Below are 11,640 nucleotides of genomic sequence, written 5' to 3'. Positions count from 1 at the left end.
GGAAAGTTATTAATATTTTTTTAGTGGAATGAGAAAGAGAGCATCAGGATGGATCAAAACCCTGGAAAGAGAAGGAGGAGGAATAAAAGCCGAGAACGTGAGAACAGAGCGAATCTGTGGTGAATGAAGAGTGATTGTGTGTCAGAAATAGGCGGAAACTGGGAGGGAGAGAGAGGGGGAGGCAGGGAGAGAGAGGGGGGGAGGCAGGGGGAGAGAGGGGGAGGCAGGGAGAGAGAGAGGGGGAGGCAGGGAGAGAGAGAGGGGGAGGCAGGGAGAGAGAGGAGGGAGGCAGGGAGAGAGAGAGGGGGAGGCAGGGAGAGAGAGGAGGGAGGCAGGGAGAGAGAGAGGGGGAGGCAGGGAGAGAGAGAGGGGGAGGCAGGGAGAGAGAGAGGGGGAGGCAGGGAGAGAGAGGAGGGAGGCAGGGAGAGAGAGAGGGGGAGGCAGGGAGAGAGAGGAGGGAGGCAGGGAGAGAGAGAGGGGGAGGCAGGGAGAGAGAGGGGGGGAGGCAGGGGGAGAGAGGGGGGAGGCAGGGAGAGAGGGGGGGGAGGCAGGGAGAGAGAGGGGGGAGGCAGGGAGGGGGGGGGGAGGCAGGGGGAGAGAGGGGGGAGGCAGGGAGAGGGGGGGAGGCAGGGGGAGAGCGAGGGGGAGGCAGGGAGAGAGAGGGGGGGAGGCAGGGGGGAGAGAGGGGGGAGGCAGGGGGAGGGGGGGGAGGCAGGGAGAGAGAGGAGGGAGGCAGGGAGAGAGAGAGGGGGAGGCAGGGGGAGAGCGAGGGGGAGGCAGGGAGAGAGAGGGGGGAGGCAGGGGGAGAGAGGGGGGAGGCAGGGGGAGGGGGGGAGGCAGGGAGAGAGAGGAGGGAGGCAGGGAGAGAGAGAGGGGGAGGCAGGGAGAGAGAGGAGGGAGGCAGGGAGAGAGAGGGGGGAGGCAGGGGGAGAGAGGGGGAGGCAGGGAGAGAGAGGGGAGGCAGGGAGAGAGCGCGCGCACCGCCTCTGGATGCTATAAGGCGCGTAAAGCGGCTCCGCAGCGACTCAGAGGCTCAGAGCTGAAGTTGCTCTCAGCACGTGCGTGTGAATGACCGTGAAACCGGCAGGCTGACAGACACGGCGGCGGCATCTGCAGCTCAATGAAGCTGGCGTCATGAATCACGGAGCGGATTTGTGAATGAAGACTCGGAGCGGAAACGTCGTTCCAGCTGCGCCGCAGGACGCGATCACCACACGAAGCGGCTGATCTGAGAAGCGGTTTTCATTCATTTTTCCTGTTTTAATTGGAACTAGGAGGCAGGCTGGGAAGATTCCAGGTGAATGGCGAATGCCCACATTGTCACTGGTGACTAATCAAAGACAAAACTGAACTAGTTTCGCTGAAATGTCCCGCTATGCCTCATTTGGAGACGTGGGCGCGTAAAGGACGCTTTGCTCCGGTGCCATTGCGCGCAGCCATGCGCACAGCTCCAGGCTGCGCTTAGTCTGACCTCCGTGCGTTATGCTGAATGGACCGACCTTCCGCGGCCACGACCCGATGCGACTCGTCGACCCGAGGCACCTTCCGCAACTGATGTCCCTGGAGGACCATGAGCCCACCATGGTGGAGGGGACCCTGGGGCCCCGCAACACCACGCCCGCAGGGGACGAAGGGGCCCCGGGTCAGCAGCACCAGTCTTTCCCCTGGGTGGTGACCTTGCTGGCCGGCGTCCTCATCACGACCATCGTGGTGGATGTTATCGGGAACCTGCTGGTCATCGTGTCCGTGTTCAGGAACAGAAAACTCAGGAAGGCAGGTGCGTGCTTTGAGCGTTTGTTGGTTTATCGACGGTGGAGACAGATGTTTGACGAAACTCCACAGATTGAGTTTAAATGAGCTCTCTCTGTGGTCACTGTAAAGACCCTGTGGAATCCACACAGTAGATACAATTACTATTATCGAGGAGTTTATTGCTTAACTCTGTTCCATTTTCGAGAGGAAATGCCACTGATGCGCTTGTAGTGAAGTTAAACCAACAGTTTCGCATGATATTCCTACATTTTTCCAATAGCTACCTTTAAACCTTAAAAAAAAAAAAAAAAAAAAAAAAAAAAATATTTTGAGTTATCACATGAAATACCATTTATTTTCCTGCAGGGACATTAAAAGAAATTGAGACATTTTAAAAAAAAACAACAAATATTACAATGTCTTTTAACATTCAGTATTGTGAAACAAAAGACAACATTAGTATGATTTACCGTCTGAATATACTATCATATAATGTACTACAATCAGGTAAAGTAGTATTTTATATAATTTTTGTAGGGTTTAAATCCTAAATATGTACATTACTCAAGCAAATTCATATCAAATAACTCTACATGGTCTTAACCCCAGTATTTAAACTTGTAAAATAATTTGTAACAACAATAATGCTTTTCTTTCTTTACTCAAAAGACACTTGGGTGCAACAGTTGCCCTTTTAAATGTCCTGTATAAATAACTGTCTAGCAGAAGCAAATAGAACGCCAAGTGAACCTGCCCACTGATCTGAAATCATTCTGCAGCTTTCCTCGCTCCTTTGTCACATTATTAACAGGGCAGATCAGGCTACAGATGTGTTCCTCTGCTCTGTAACTTTCTCCATCCTTCCTGCCTGCTGTCACTCTGGGAGACCTTGACGTTTCACTCAAAGACACTCTGACAAGCTGCTCGGCTGCCGCAGATGTTTGCTCTCCCAACGCTGACATGTTGTTGTGGTTTTTGAAAGATGCAACGGCGACAGAAAATTTGTCACCATCAGTGTGTGATGGCAGCTCTGACATGAGTTCCTGGCTCTCGGTCCGGCCGTGCTTGGCGAGTCACTCTGATCGATGTGTAAATCTGATAGTAGCCTCCAGACCAACTGCAGACCTTCAAGAGCTACTGCTGTGCATAAATAACCCGGGCACTCAAGATGACTCAAACATACACACAATGAAAATCAATCCGGGCTCTAATTGTTATTCCTCGCTTCGCAGCATGTTCACACGCAACCATCCCAAGTAGAAAATATCAAGCGCATGGTAAAGATCTTGCTATCGTAAAACAATAACAGGATGACTTATTGTGCCGTTTATGCTCATCCTGCAGCGGTGAAGGTCCTGTGAGCTTCAGCAGCAACAGTCAGGAAAGTCAATTCGCAGGATGTCTGAATATGAAAATGTGGAAGAAGAAGTTTCCTCTTATAAAAGTCCCGAATGACTCTTAATGAAGCACAGATTGTGTGTTAATGGACTCAGATCAACAGGAGGTTACACTGAGAAGATCGTGTGCGGGGAAATAAAAGAAGGAGAGGTCCTGGAAGGCAAAGTGTTTCCCCTTCAGCAGCTCACATTTACACCTGCTCTGTAAAGAAAGATTAGTCCTAAAAGTCTGACTAAAACAGGACTTTTAGGTATGAATCCTGGAGGTGCAGTCGCATTATTACAGCAGCCAATATAGAAGTAGAAAAAGCAATGGGTAAGGTGATAAATGTGTCAAATCCTTAACCCTGTGCTACAACACATAGAAGAATGTGAAACCATCACAGTAATCAATGCCAGATTTTACGTTTTCCTTCATATAAGTTTTCTCAACAATTTAAATTTAAAAGTTAAGCAGCTTTCGAGAACAAAAAGTTGGCAGCTGCTTGGTTAGAAGGTCATTTCTTCACCTGGTTCCTGCTTTTTCTGTATTTCTAATGAAAGAACAAACAGTATATTAGTAGAACTTTGTACCAAAAGCCCATCTTTAACTTCACAAAACCTCACTAATTCTTTTCTTTAGATGCTCATTTAAAAGAATGCAAAATTAAAGATCACAAGGTATTTTTTAATCAATTTTGCACATATTTCTTGATGTGCTTGTTCGTGATTTAATGGTCCAAATGTCTGAAAAGTGAATGTTTTCAGGTGTTGACTGCTAGTCGGTATCTTTGACCCACTTCACCTTGAAAAACATCTTTTGAAAAGCTGTTTTGTGCGTCTTCCGTAGCCAAATCTCGTCTTGTTTTGACCCGCAGAAGATGTCAAGAATTATAAACATGCACAAATTTTCATTTAAATGCACCCTGTTTGAGCTACTGCCACAACGCAGCGCCAACTTCTCACCTGTAGAGACACGAAAATAGAAAAAATCTGTCTGTATTGATTATAAAAAAAAATGAAAACTAAAGGGATTTGAGAGTTGGTGGAGTTTGGAAGTTAATCATCTTCACCTCTATCCAAGATAATTTTCTGTCACCTGAAATGTGCAGCTTCCAATCATTCACGCTCCACAGCTCCACCCTTTGTCATGGCGATAAATTAGCATAAATCAGCGCATATTCTCTCATGCCCTTTAGCTCATCAAAGCTGTCCTGTAGCATCAGTCAAAATAAGATGAATCGCCTGTTTGCTGCCTTTCCATCAATGCGCCGCTGGATCCCTGGAATCCCCGAGCGGGAACAACGATTGGGGTTGGAAAACTGGATGAATAGTTCACCCCTCTCATTTATTCTTGGCCTCTTCAGACATCTGATCTCCCTTCCTGCTCCCTTATCTCTCTCCCGCTCCCCTTTTCCCCCATCTCCTCAACCCTCGTCTCAATTTATCTTCTGCCTTTCCATTTCTTCTCCCATCTCCGATCCTGCCTTTCTTGTCCTTTCCACTTGATTCATTCCTTTAGACTCATCTTCTCACCTTTCCTCCACTCTCCTCTGTGTCCTCTTTTTTTTCCCGCTCTCCTCACTTTTAAATCACTCTCCTCTCCCCTCTATCACTCTTCTCTGTCCTCCTCTCCTGCCCCGTCAGGCCTCTCATCTTCTTGTTTTTTCAATTCCTGCTCCTTCTCCTCTCCTGCTGGTGAATTATTCTCTTTTCTCCATTTCCCTGGCCTCCCACTACACCCATCTCCTGTCCATCTGCCCCATCGGAGACACATTAATAGGTGAAGTCCTGTTACAGTTCATCATACAAGCGTTTCCACATCTGCACAATCCTGACAGATTGCCTTTATTCATAAGCTTCAAATGCTTATTTCACCTGCTCAGGCTACAAAAAACACCTAAAATCAATCAATGTTCAAGCTCTGTGCGGCTGGACAGCAATTGGAATGAGCCCCACTGTTTCGACCGACCTCGAGGCCAGCGGATCAACCTTTTCCCGAGCAGAGGACATTCTCACCTGGACACAGTCATCTGCAGAAGACTGGGCTCGGGATGATCTCAAAATGTCACCCACATCCATTCATGAACATGCATTTTTAAACACACCTTTCCTTCATTAGCACTGCAGACAACGTGAATAGCACCAAGTAGGGTTCCAGCTGCTACACAAAGTCTTTAGATTGTAGGTCTAGAAAAGCACCTCTGCAGCTCAGATGCATTAGAGCCTCCTGAGACATCTTAATATCTTCTCGCATTACAGGAAACTCGGAGGAACAAGTATTTTGTTAGTCAGATTTTCCTTTCTTTTAAGAAAACTCAGGATTTGCATTTGCTTATATTCCATCTTTTACAAAGTGTTTACTGGAGCACAAAGTAGAAGATGAAGCTTTAGAAACATCTGTGAACGAGTGCAATCCCTGTCTCAAAGTTTGTTTGTCTGGTGTGGCGTGAGCATGTGTGCAGCAAAGCTGATTTCAGAACTTAGCAGGGAAAAGTTGATGTTTATTCACCGCTTCTGCCTTTAAACACTCAAGAAGAGACAGCTTGGGAAAAATGCAAAAACAGTCATGCAAGCTGAAGCACACTGCTGCTTTTCGTGCCTCTTTATGCATCGATGCCCTTTCAGAATCCAGAGGCTGCATGTGGAGCTTTCTTGCAAACAAAGAAGCTGATGTTTTCATTCGCTGTTGCTCGTCATGGCCCACTGTGTGGATCCTTGGGGCTGAGCAAATGTGAGTGCGTTTCTGCCGTCACAGACCATTTGAGAAGCAGTTTTCTGAATAGTGTGAAGCTTATTTCTTTTGCACTCTTGTTTCTAGGGTTATGGTTTTCTTCCTCCTTTCCTTTGGAGGTGTATTGTCGTGTTTCTTAGCAGATTAATGCTCACAGCTGTTAATTATTGGATACAAGGAATGTCTGTCATATCGCCGTGGTCAGAAACATTACTGATTGGCAAGCTACCTGCAGAGCTTAGCTGCCACTCAAGGAGGATTTACTGTGTTTGTTTGTGTAGATCCCCATGTACACAAAGTGAGGAATTATGGGAATTCAATTAATGCAGAGGCTACAAAGATGCACTTGCATGCAGTCTTTCAGCAACCTAACAGTGCGTCGACCTTCAGCGATGGCACTGCGTAATGCAGAGGTCAAAAAATGGTTAGTTGAAAAGCTGACAAACTATAGGATGTATTTAAAGAGGGACAAATCCTCAGTGAAGCTCAGTGTGGTGGCTTCAGCCGATAGCATGTTGGCAATGCCTGACTTCTAACTCCTAGTCAAGTGTGAGTGGACCTGTATTGTGCATATTTTTGAACCTTAATACAATTTAAATGAGTGAGTTGTATAAAAATTTACATCCCAAATTCTTGTCATGATTGGAAAAATTTGCTATAGAGATTGCAACTGTTTTTATACAAGGCTGCATCCTGTTTATTTCTGCTGTAATGCTGGCTAGTTTAACATCGGGACTGATTTGACTTTAGAGCTAGCCTCAAGTGGCCATTGGAGGAACTGTAGGTTTTGTGCAATGGCTTCATTTTTAGCCCCTGAAGGTTGCCCCCTGCTGCCTCAAACCAGAAATCATAAAGGGTCCCCCAGTGTGATGAACAATGCATATGTTTATACATCGTTTGCGACGTCTGATGCAACAGGTTTCACTCCATTGTGAAAAAAAGCAAATGGACCAACAACATCATGAACACAAACAAGAGTTGCCAACATTTCCAGTTGTTCAACACATCTTTGGTGCTGCCCCTAACTGGCAGCAGACAGCTACAACAGGTAGACGTGCACCTGTCAAGCTGGAGTAGCATGTTTCAGTTGCTACGCTGCAGTAAACGAAGCCTCACTTCATTGAAGATGCCTCCAGAGAAAGGTTGCAAACTAACTACCATTTTGTTCAAATACTGAAGGAGTCACATCAAGCAAGTGTCTGGGCGTACTCACTTTTGTGCATCGAACACTTCATTTCTTGCATCCAATTTGCACTCACTAAATTCAGGCACACTGAGTAAAGCTTACAGCAGTCTTTTGCTCATGCTGTGTTCAAGTTTCAAGCATCTTTGTAAATCCTGAAGAGTCTGTGGTGCACCCAACAGAATCTTCACAGAATGCTCTTGTTGGCTACATATAGGACTGTTGTGGTGCAAGGCATTGACCTTTAGTTTCATTTCAGAGCATGTTGAAAGCTCCGCTGTGCTCGACACTTCAGAAAATGTAGCTTGTGTCGACAGCACTGACCACACTACCCAACCAATAAAGAGAGTCTCTATTGAAAAGCTTTTTTAATTCCTGGAAACGGCACCATATCTACCACGTAAGTTAAAATGACAACACCTCAACTTCTAAGACTCTCGTCAGAACATTTCTCCATGATGCAACTAGGGGTCGAAAACTTCTTGGAGATTTTGGATTAAAAGCAGTTTGAAATCCTCTGACTGATGACAGAACAACTTCCTAAAACTACTGAGTTTATCTGTTCTAAAGCAGCGGGATAATACTTCATCTGTGATATTCAGATATTTATGTCATGTGATGAATGTCAGCAGTCCCTCGCAGATGGAGTTTGGTCAGTTTTAAGCGTCGGGATGGTGGGTGGTGTCACTCTCTGCGTCGTAAGAAGTGAAGCTGAGCAGATGGCTGCTCTCTAAGCGTTATGCTGAATCTAGAACCAACCAGTTTGACAGCTGGAAACCAGCAGGGAAGGGGGTCTGCACTGAAATGCCACCAACTGAGGGGATTTGCTTGTAAAATAAGCTTATGATTCTTCTCTGACCTTCAATTTCGTGGTGGCATCACATAGCAGATCACTCTGAGGGATCTCAAGGAGCCCTGAAGCTTTCAGCTAATGAAGCTTATTATGTAAATCAGGGAGTTCGCTGCAGAAGGTGGCAGCGAGCTGTTTGGGGGGTCTGATGACCACATTTAAACATACATGAGCAAACATACAGATAGAAGCTATATTTAGGTCTAAGGTTTGGTAATATGCTATGGAATATAGTACTGCAGGAGAGGGGTAGAGGGAATTCAAGAACTTCATGGATCTGCACATTGTAGGACGCAATGACACAGTCACATCTAAGGTATTTTAAATCAGAAAAGAATTATATTTATTGAAACACAAACTGTATATGTAACTTTGATGCGCAGAGATGAGATTTTCAGGGTTCAATCAATGACCAGAGAGGGACTTTAAGAACAAACACACAGGTTTATTGTCAGTGGCTTAATAAATGTTCACAACTGGCAGATAAAACCAGAAAATGAGCTCTGAGGTGCAAAATATGATATGTATCCGATATAGTACAGCTTGCTTCTGTTTAGACACATTATTCTTTTGACATATCAGTTGGTTGGTGAGTTTATTTCAGACTGCATTAAATGCTTCGCTGTGCTTGTGACTTCAGAAATGCTTTAGAAAATGCAACTGCACTATGTAATATAAAACAGCGCAGTTCCCACCACACGACTGATACATTTAATTTATCTGGTAACTCTAAAGTAATTCAGGAACCTAATCCCACCACTGACCTATTTGTGTGACTGCAAGATAAAGATCCCCATTTGTTTTACATTATTTTGATATGTTAGTTTGACATAATGTTGTTGGTAGTTGCATCAACTTAATGATTGTTGAGCCCAAGCATTTGATGATTCCATGAAATTTGGCAGTTATTGGACATTTGTTGTTATCTGCACCATGTTTGAAGCAATGTTCACTACAATGTTAACATTTTTTGGATAAATACAGTTTATAATTGACTCACCTCTCCACAGCATTTAATTTGAGTGTGATACAACTGAAGAATGCTATACAGTTTACTGCATGGTTTATCTTGCAAGTGTGATGTGGACTATGCTATACACTAATATATGAATTGTGATTTAGTCCTGCTTTTGCCAGCCTATTCTGTAGAACAAGATAATCTAACTGCACCTGAACATCATTCTGCTATGTGGGGTTTTGTTTGTATTACTTCAGACCAGTCACAGTTGATTTGGGCAGAGTTAAGCAAAGGATGCAGCTTCAGTGATCCCTCAAAATAGGGAGAAGTGAAAGTTTTTTTGTTGCACATTTGCACACAAGGAGACGAGCAGTCATTAAAATGGGTAAGCCGCTAAAAAAATAAAAACTAACAAAAACCACTGCAAAAATCTAAAATTTTCAGTGCAGCAGTTTCCTGGGTTGATGTTGTTTCACATAGTAAGGGGAATTTTGAACACGGTGGCATGCAGATAGCAGATAAAGTCATCTAAAATGAGCAGCCAGTGGCAGGTTTGTATCTAGTAAGTCATGCTAACTAACAAATTTAAGTTCCCCATGTAATCCAATCAAATGTTCCACTCCCTTTAATGCATTGGCCTTAAATGCCTATTAACCTAAGCATGGTTGTATAAAGTGCTTTGCAATGTGCTTCTTATTTACCCACTCACAATCGGGAGCAACTTAGAATTCAGTGCGTTGCCCGACAACGATCCAAAGACTTTATAAAGTGGAGGGGCCAGAGATCGAATCACCAAGCTAGCAATTAGTGGACAAACTGATCTATTACCTGAGTGCACAGCTGCCCCGATAACTGGTCCTTTATATAACAGTCCTTTCTACAGCAGCACCTGCCCTGTTCTTGTTAAAGAGTCACCATGTAATCTGAACAAAGCGTGTCATTCTAAAAGTCTGCAGCAACTCAAAAACAAAGCAAAACAAAAATCCCCAGTAGCTCTTGTAGCACAACCTACCAATCTGGTCAGTATATCCCAAGAAACCTGACAGTTTAACAGTAAAATGGTAAATGTTCTCCTTACAGTTGCTTGACAACTATAGTTTTGCCAAATAAGACAATAAAATGAACCACTAGAGGTTTAGATGTTGTTGATTCACAATCTATCCAACAGTGGATCACAATATCAGTAATCGTTCTTCAGAAATAGGACAATCTGCATTACTGTGGTACTTAAATCAGATATTCATGTGTAGCGGGGGACACCACCTGAAGACTCTCACCCTAAGAACTACTATGTTAAATCTGGACTTCCCCTTTAGTCATACACGGGTCACACAAGTTTGTTAACTGAGAGAAGACAGAGACGTGGTTCAAAATCAGAAGAAATTACATTTACTTGGTAATTGCTTGCATGACGAGTGGATGCTGGATTCCTGGTAAAATTAAAAAGAAACCCTTCCAGAATAAAATGAGCAGATGGAAGTCAGCAGGGGGAAAGTGGCCAATTACTGAATGTTCCTGGAGTGTCAAACCACCAACCACTCATGAGCTCACAGCAATTCACAACCAATTCAATTCAATTTTATTTATATAGCGCCAATTACAGTCAAATTGTCTCGAGACGCTTTACAGAACCCATATGCCTGACCCCCAGAGCAAGCCACTACAAACTGGTGTAAGATAAGCTGCTCCACCACAGCCCGTGAAAGAAAAAACACACTAGAAAGCCTTAACTCCACCACCAGCCGGCAACCAGATCCACTAAAAGGGGGTTAATTACCAAAAGAAACTAGTTGGCTCAATCTAAAATTCAGATCGAAGGCTAACACAGCATAATAAAACAAAGCTAGTGCATGCTAAGGCAAAATTAAAGCCTACAACAAAAACAACAAGAAAACACATTAACAGGTATGAACAGGTACTTAGTATAATGGTGTCTTTGAATGGAATTGGCAGCATCGTGGCATCACAAACCCAAACAAACATAAATGAAGCAAACAGCAGACTGTCAAACAAATGCAACTTAATCAGCACGTGCATATGAATGAATAAACTCTTTACAACAGCCAAAACCCTTCAAACAACCCCAACTTAAATCACCTACCTCAGTCATGAGTCATAAAGGAGCACATGTGGTAACCAGCCAGCAGAGACTAAAGGCGGCCATGATGCCACAGGTGCTTCATATACCCTCAGTCATGGGAGGAGTCAACCTGCTTCTCTGGTGGTGTGTTCAAGAACTATCAGGAAATGCTAAATTTGCCTGAAGACAAATGATCCCACTCCACGTGTTGCTCCTGACTTTTAAAAACCCACTTTTCCAAACACAAGTGAGACATGTGCAGAGTACAGACACCAGCTTCCAGAGACCAGGAAACTGTTAAAAGTTGAATTGCATCGTCTCTGGCCAAACTATTTATGAAACTAATAGTAATTTCTGTGTAAAAGCTGCTAACCCGTAACAAAATGGGTCGACCGTGGGAGTTTCACTGATGGATCCACAAATTGATTTCATACATAAAGGGTCTTGAAGGTAGGTACCGGAGTTAATTTCTCCTTTTCTTCTCTCCAAATGAGTTCTGCTGGTTAACTATAGAGTTCAGGAGAAGATGAGGTGTAAAGTTCACCGCCACCCCGTCATTAAACCGCTACAGCTTCAGCGCTGGGTGACTGCGTTCGCCCCAGCAAGGTCACAGCTGGCCAGCGTGCAAAAGTAATATTTATGGAAACTCCCCTCTGGGTTTTCAGATAACACACCTTTGCAAAACGCTGTGTGATACTCGCTGCAGT

General features: G+C 44.4%; 1 protein-coding gene across 1 annotated transcript in view; it reads left to right on the top strand.

The window, feature by feature from the left end:
• Window positions 1–1,008: 1,008 nt before the first annotated feature.
• Window positions 1,009–11,640, top strand: part of mtnr1al (melatonin receptor type 1A like) — a 32,673-nt gene continuing 22,041 nt past the window's right edge. The window contains exon 1 of the mRNA XM_023287659.3: window positions 1,009–1,777. Coding sequence (XP_023143427.2) covers window positions 1,483–1,777 — 295 coding nt within the window. The 5' untranslated portion in view covers window positions 1,009–1,482. The remainder of the gene's footprint in view (window positions 1,778–11,640) is intronic.

The sequence above is a fragment of the Amphiprion ocellaris genome, chromosome 13 (genome assembly GCF_022539595.1).
Source record: "Amphiprion ocellaris isolate individual 3 ecotype Okinawa chromosome 13, ASM2253959v1, whole genome shotgun sequence".
Classification (NCBI taxonomy): Eukaryota; Metazoa; Chordata; class Actinopteri; family Pomacentridae; genus Amphiprion; species Amphiprion ocellaris.
The sequence above is the reverse complement of the archived record's forward strand: the minus strand, read 5'-3'. Positions and strand labels throughout refer to the sequence as shown.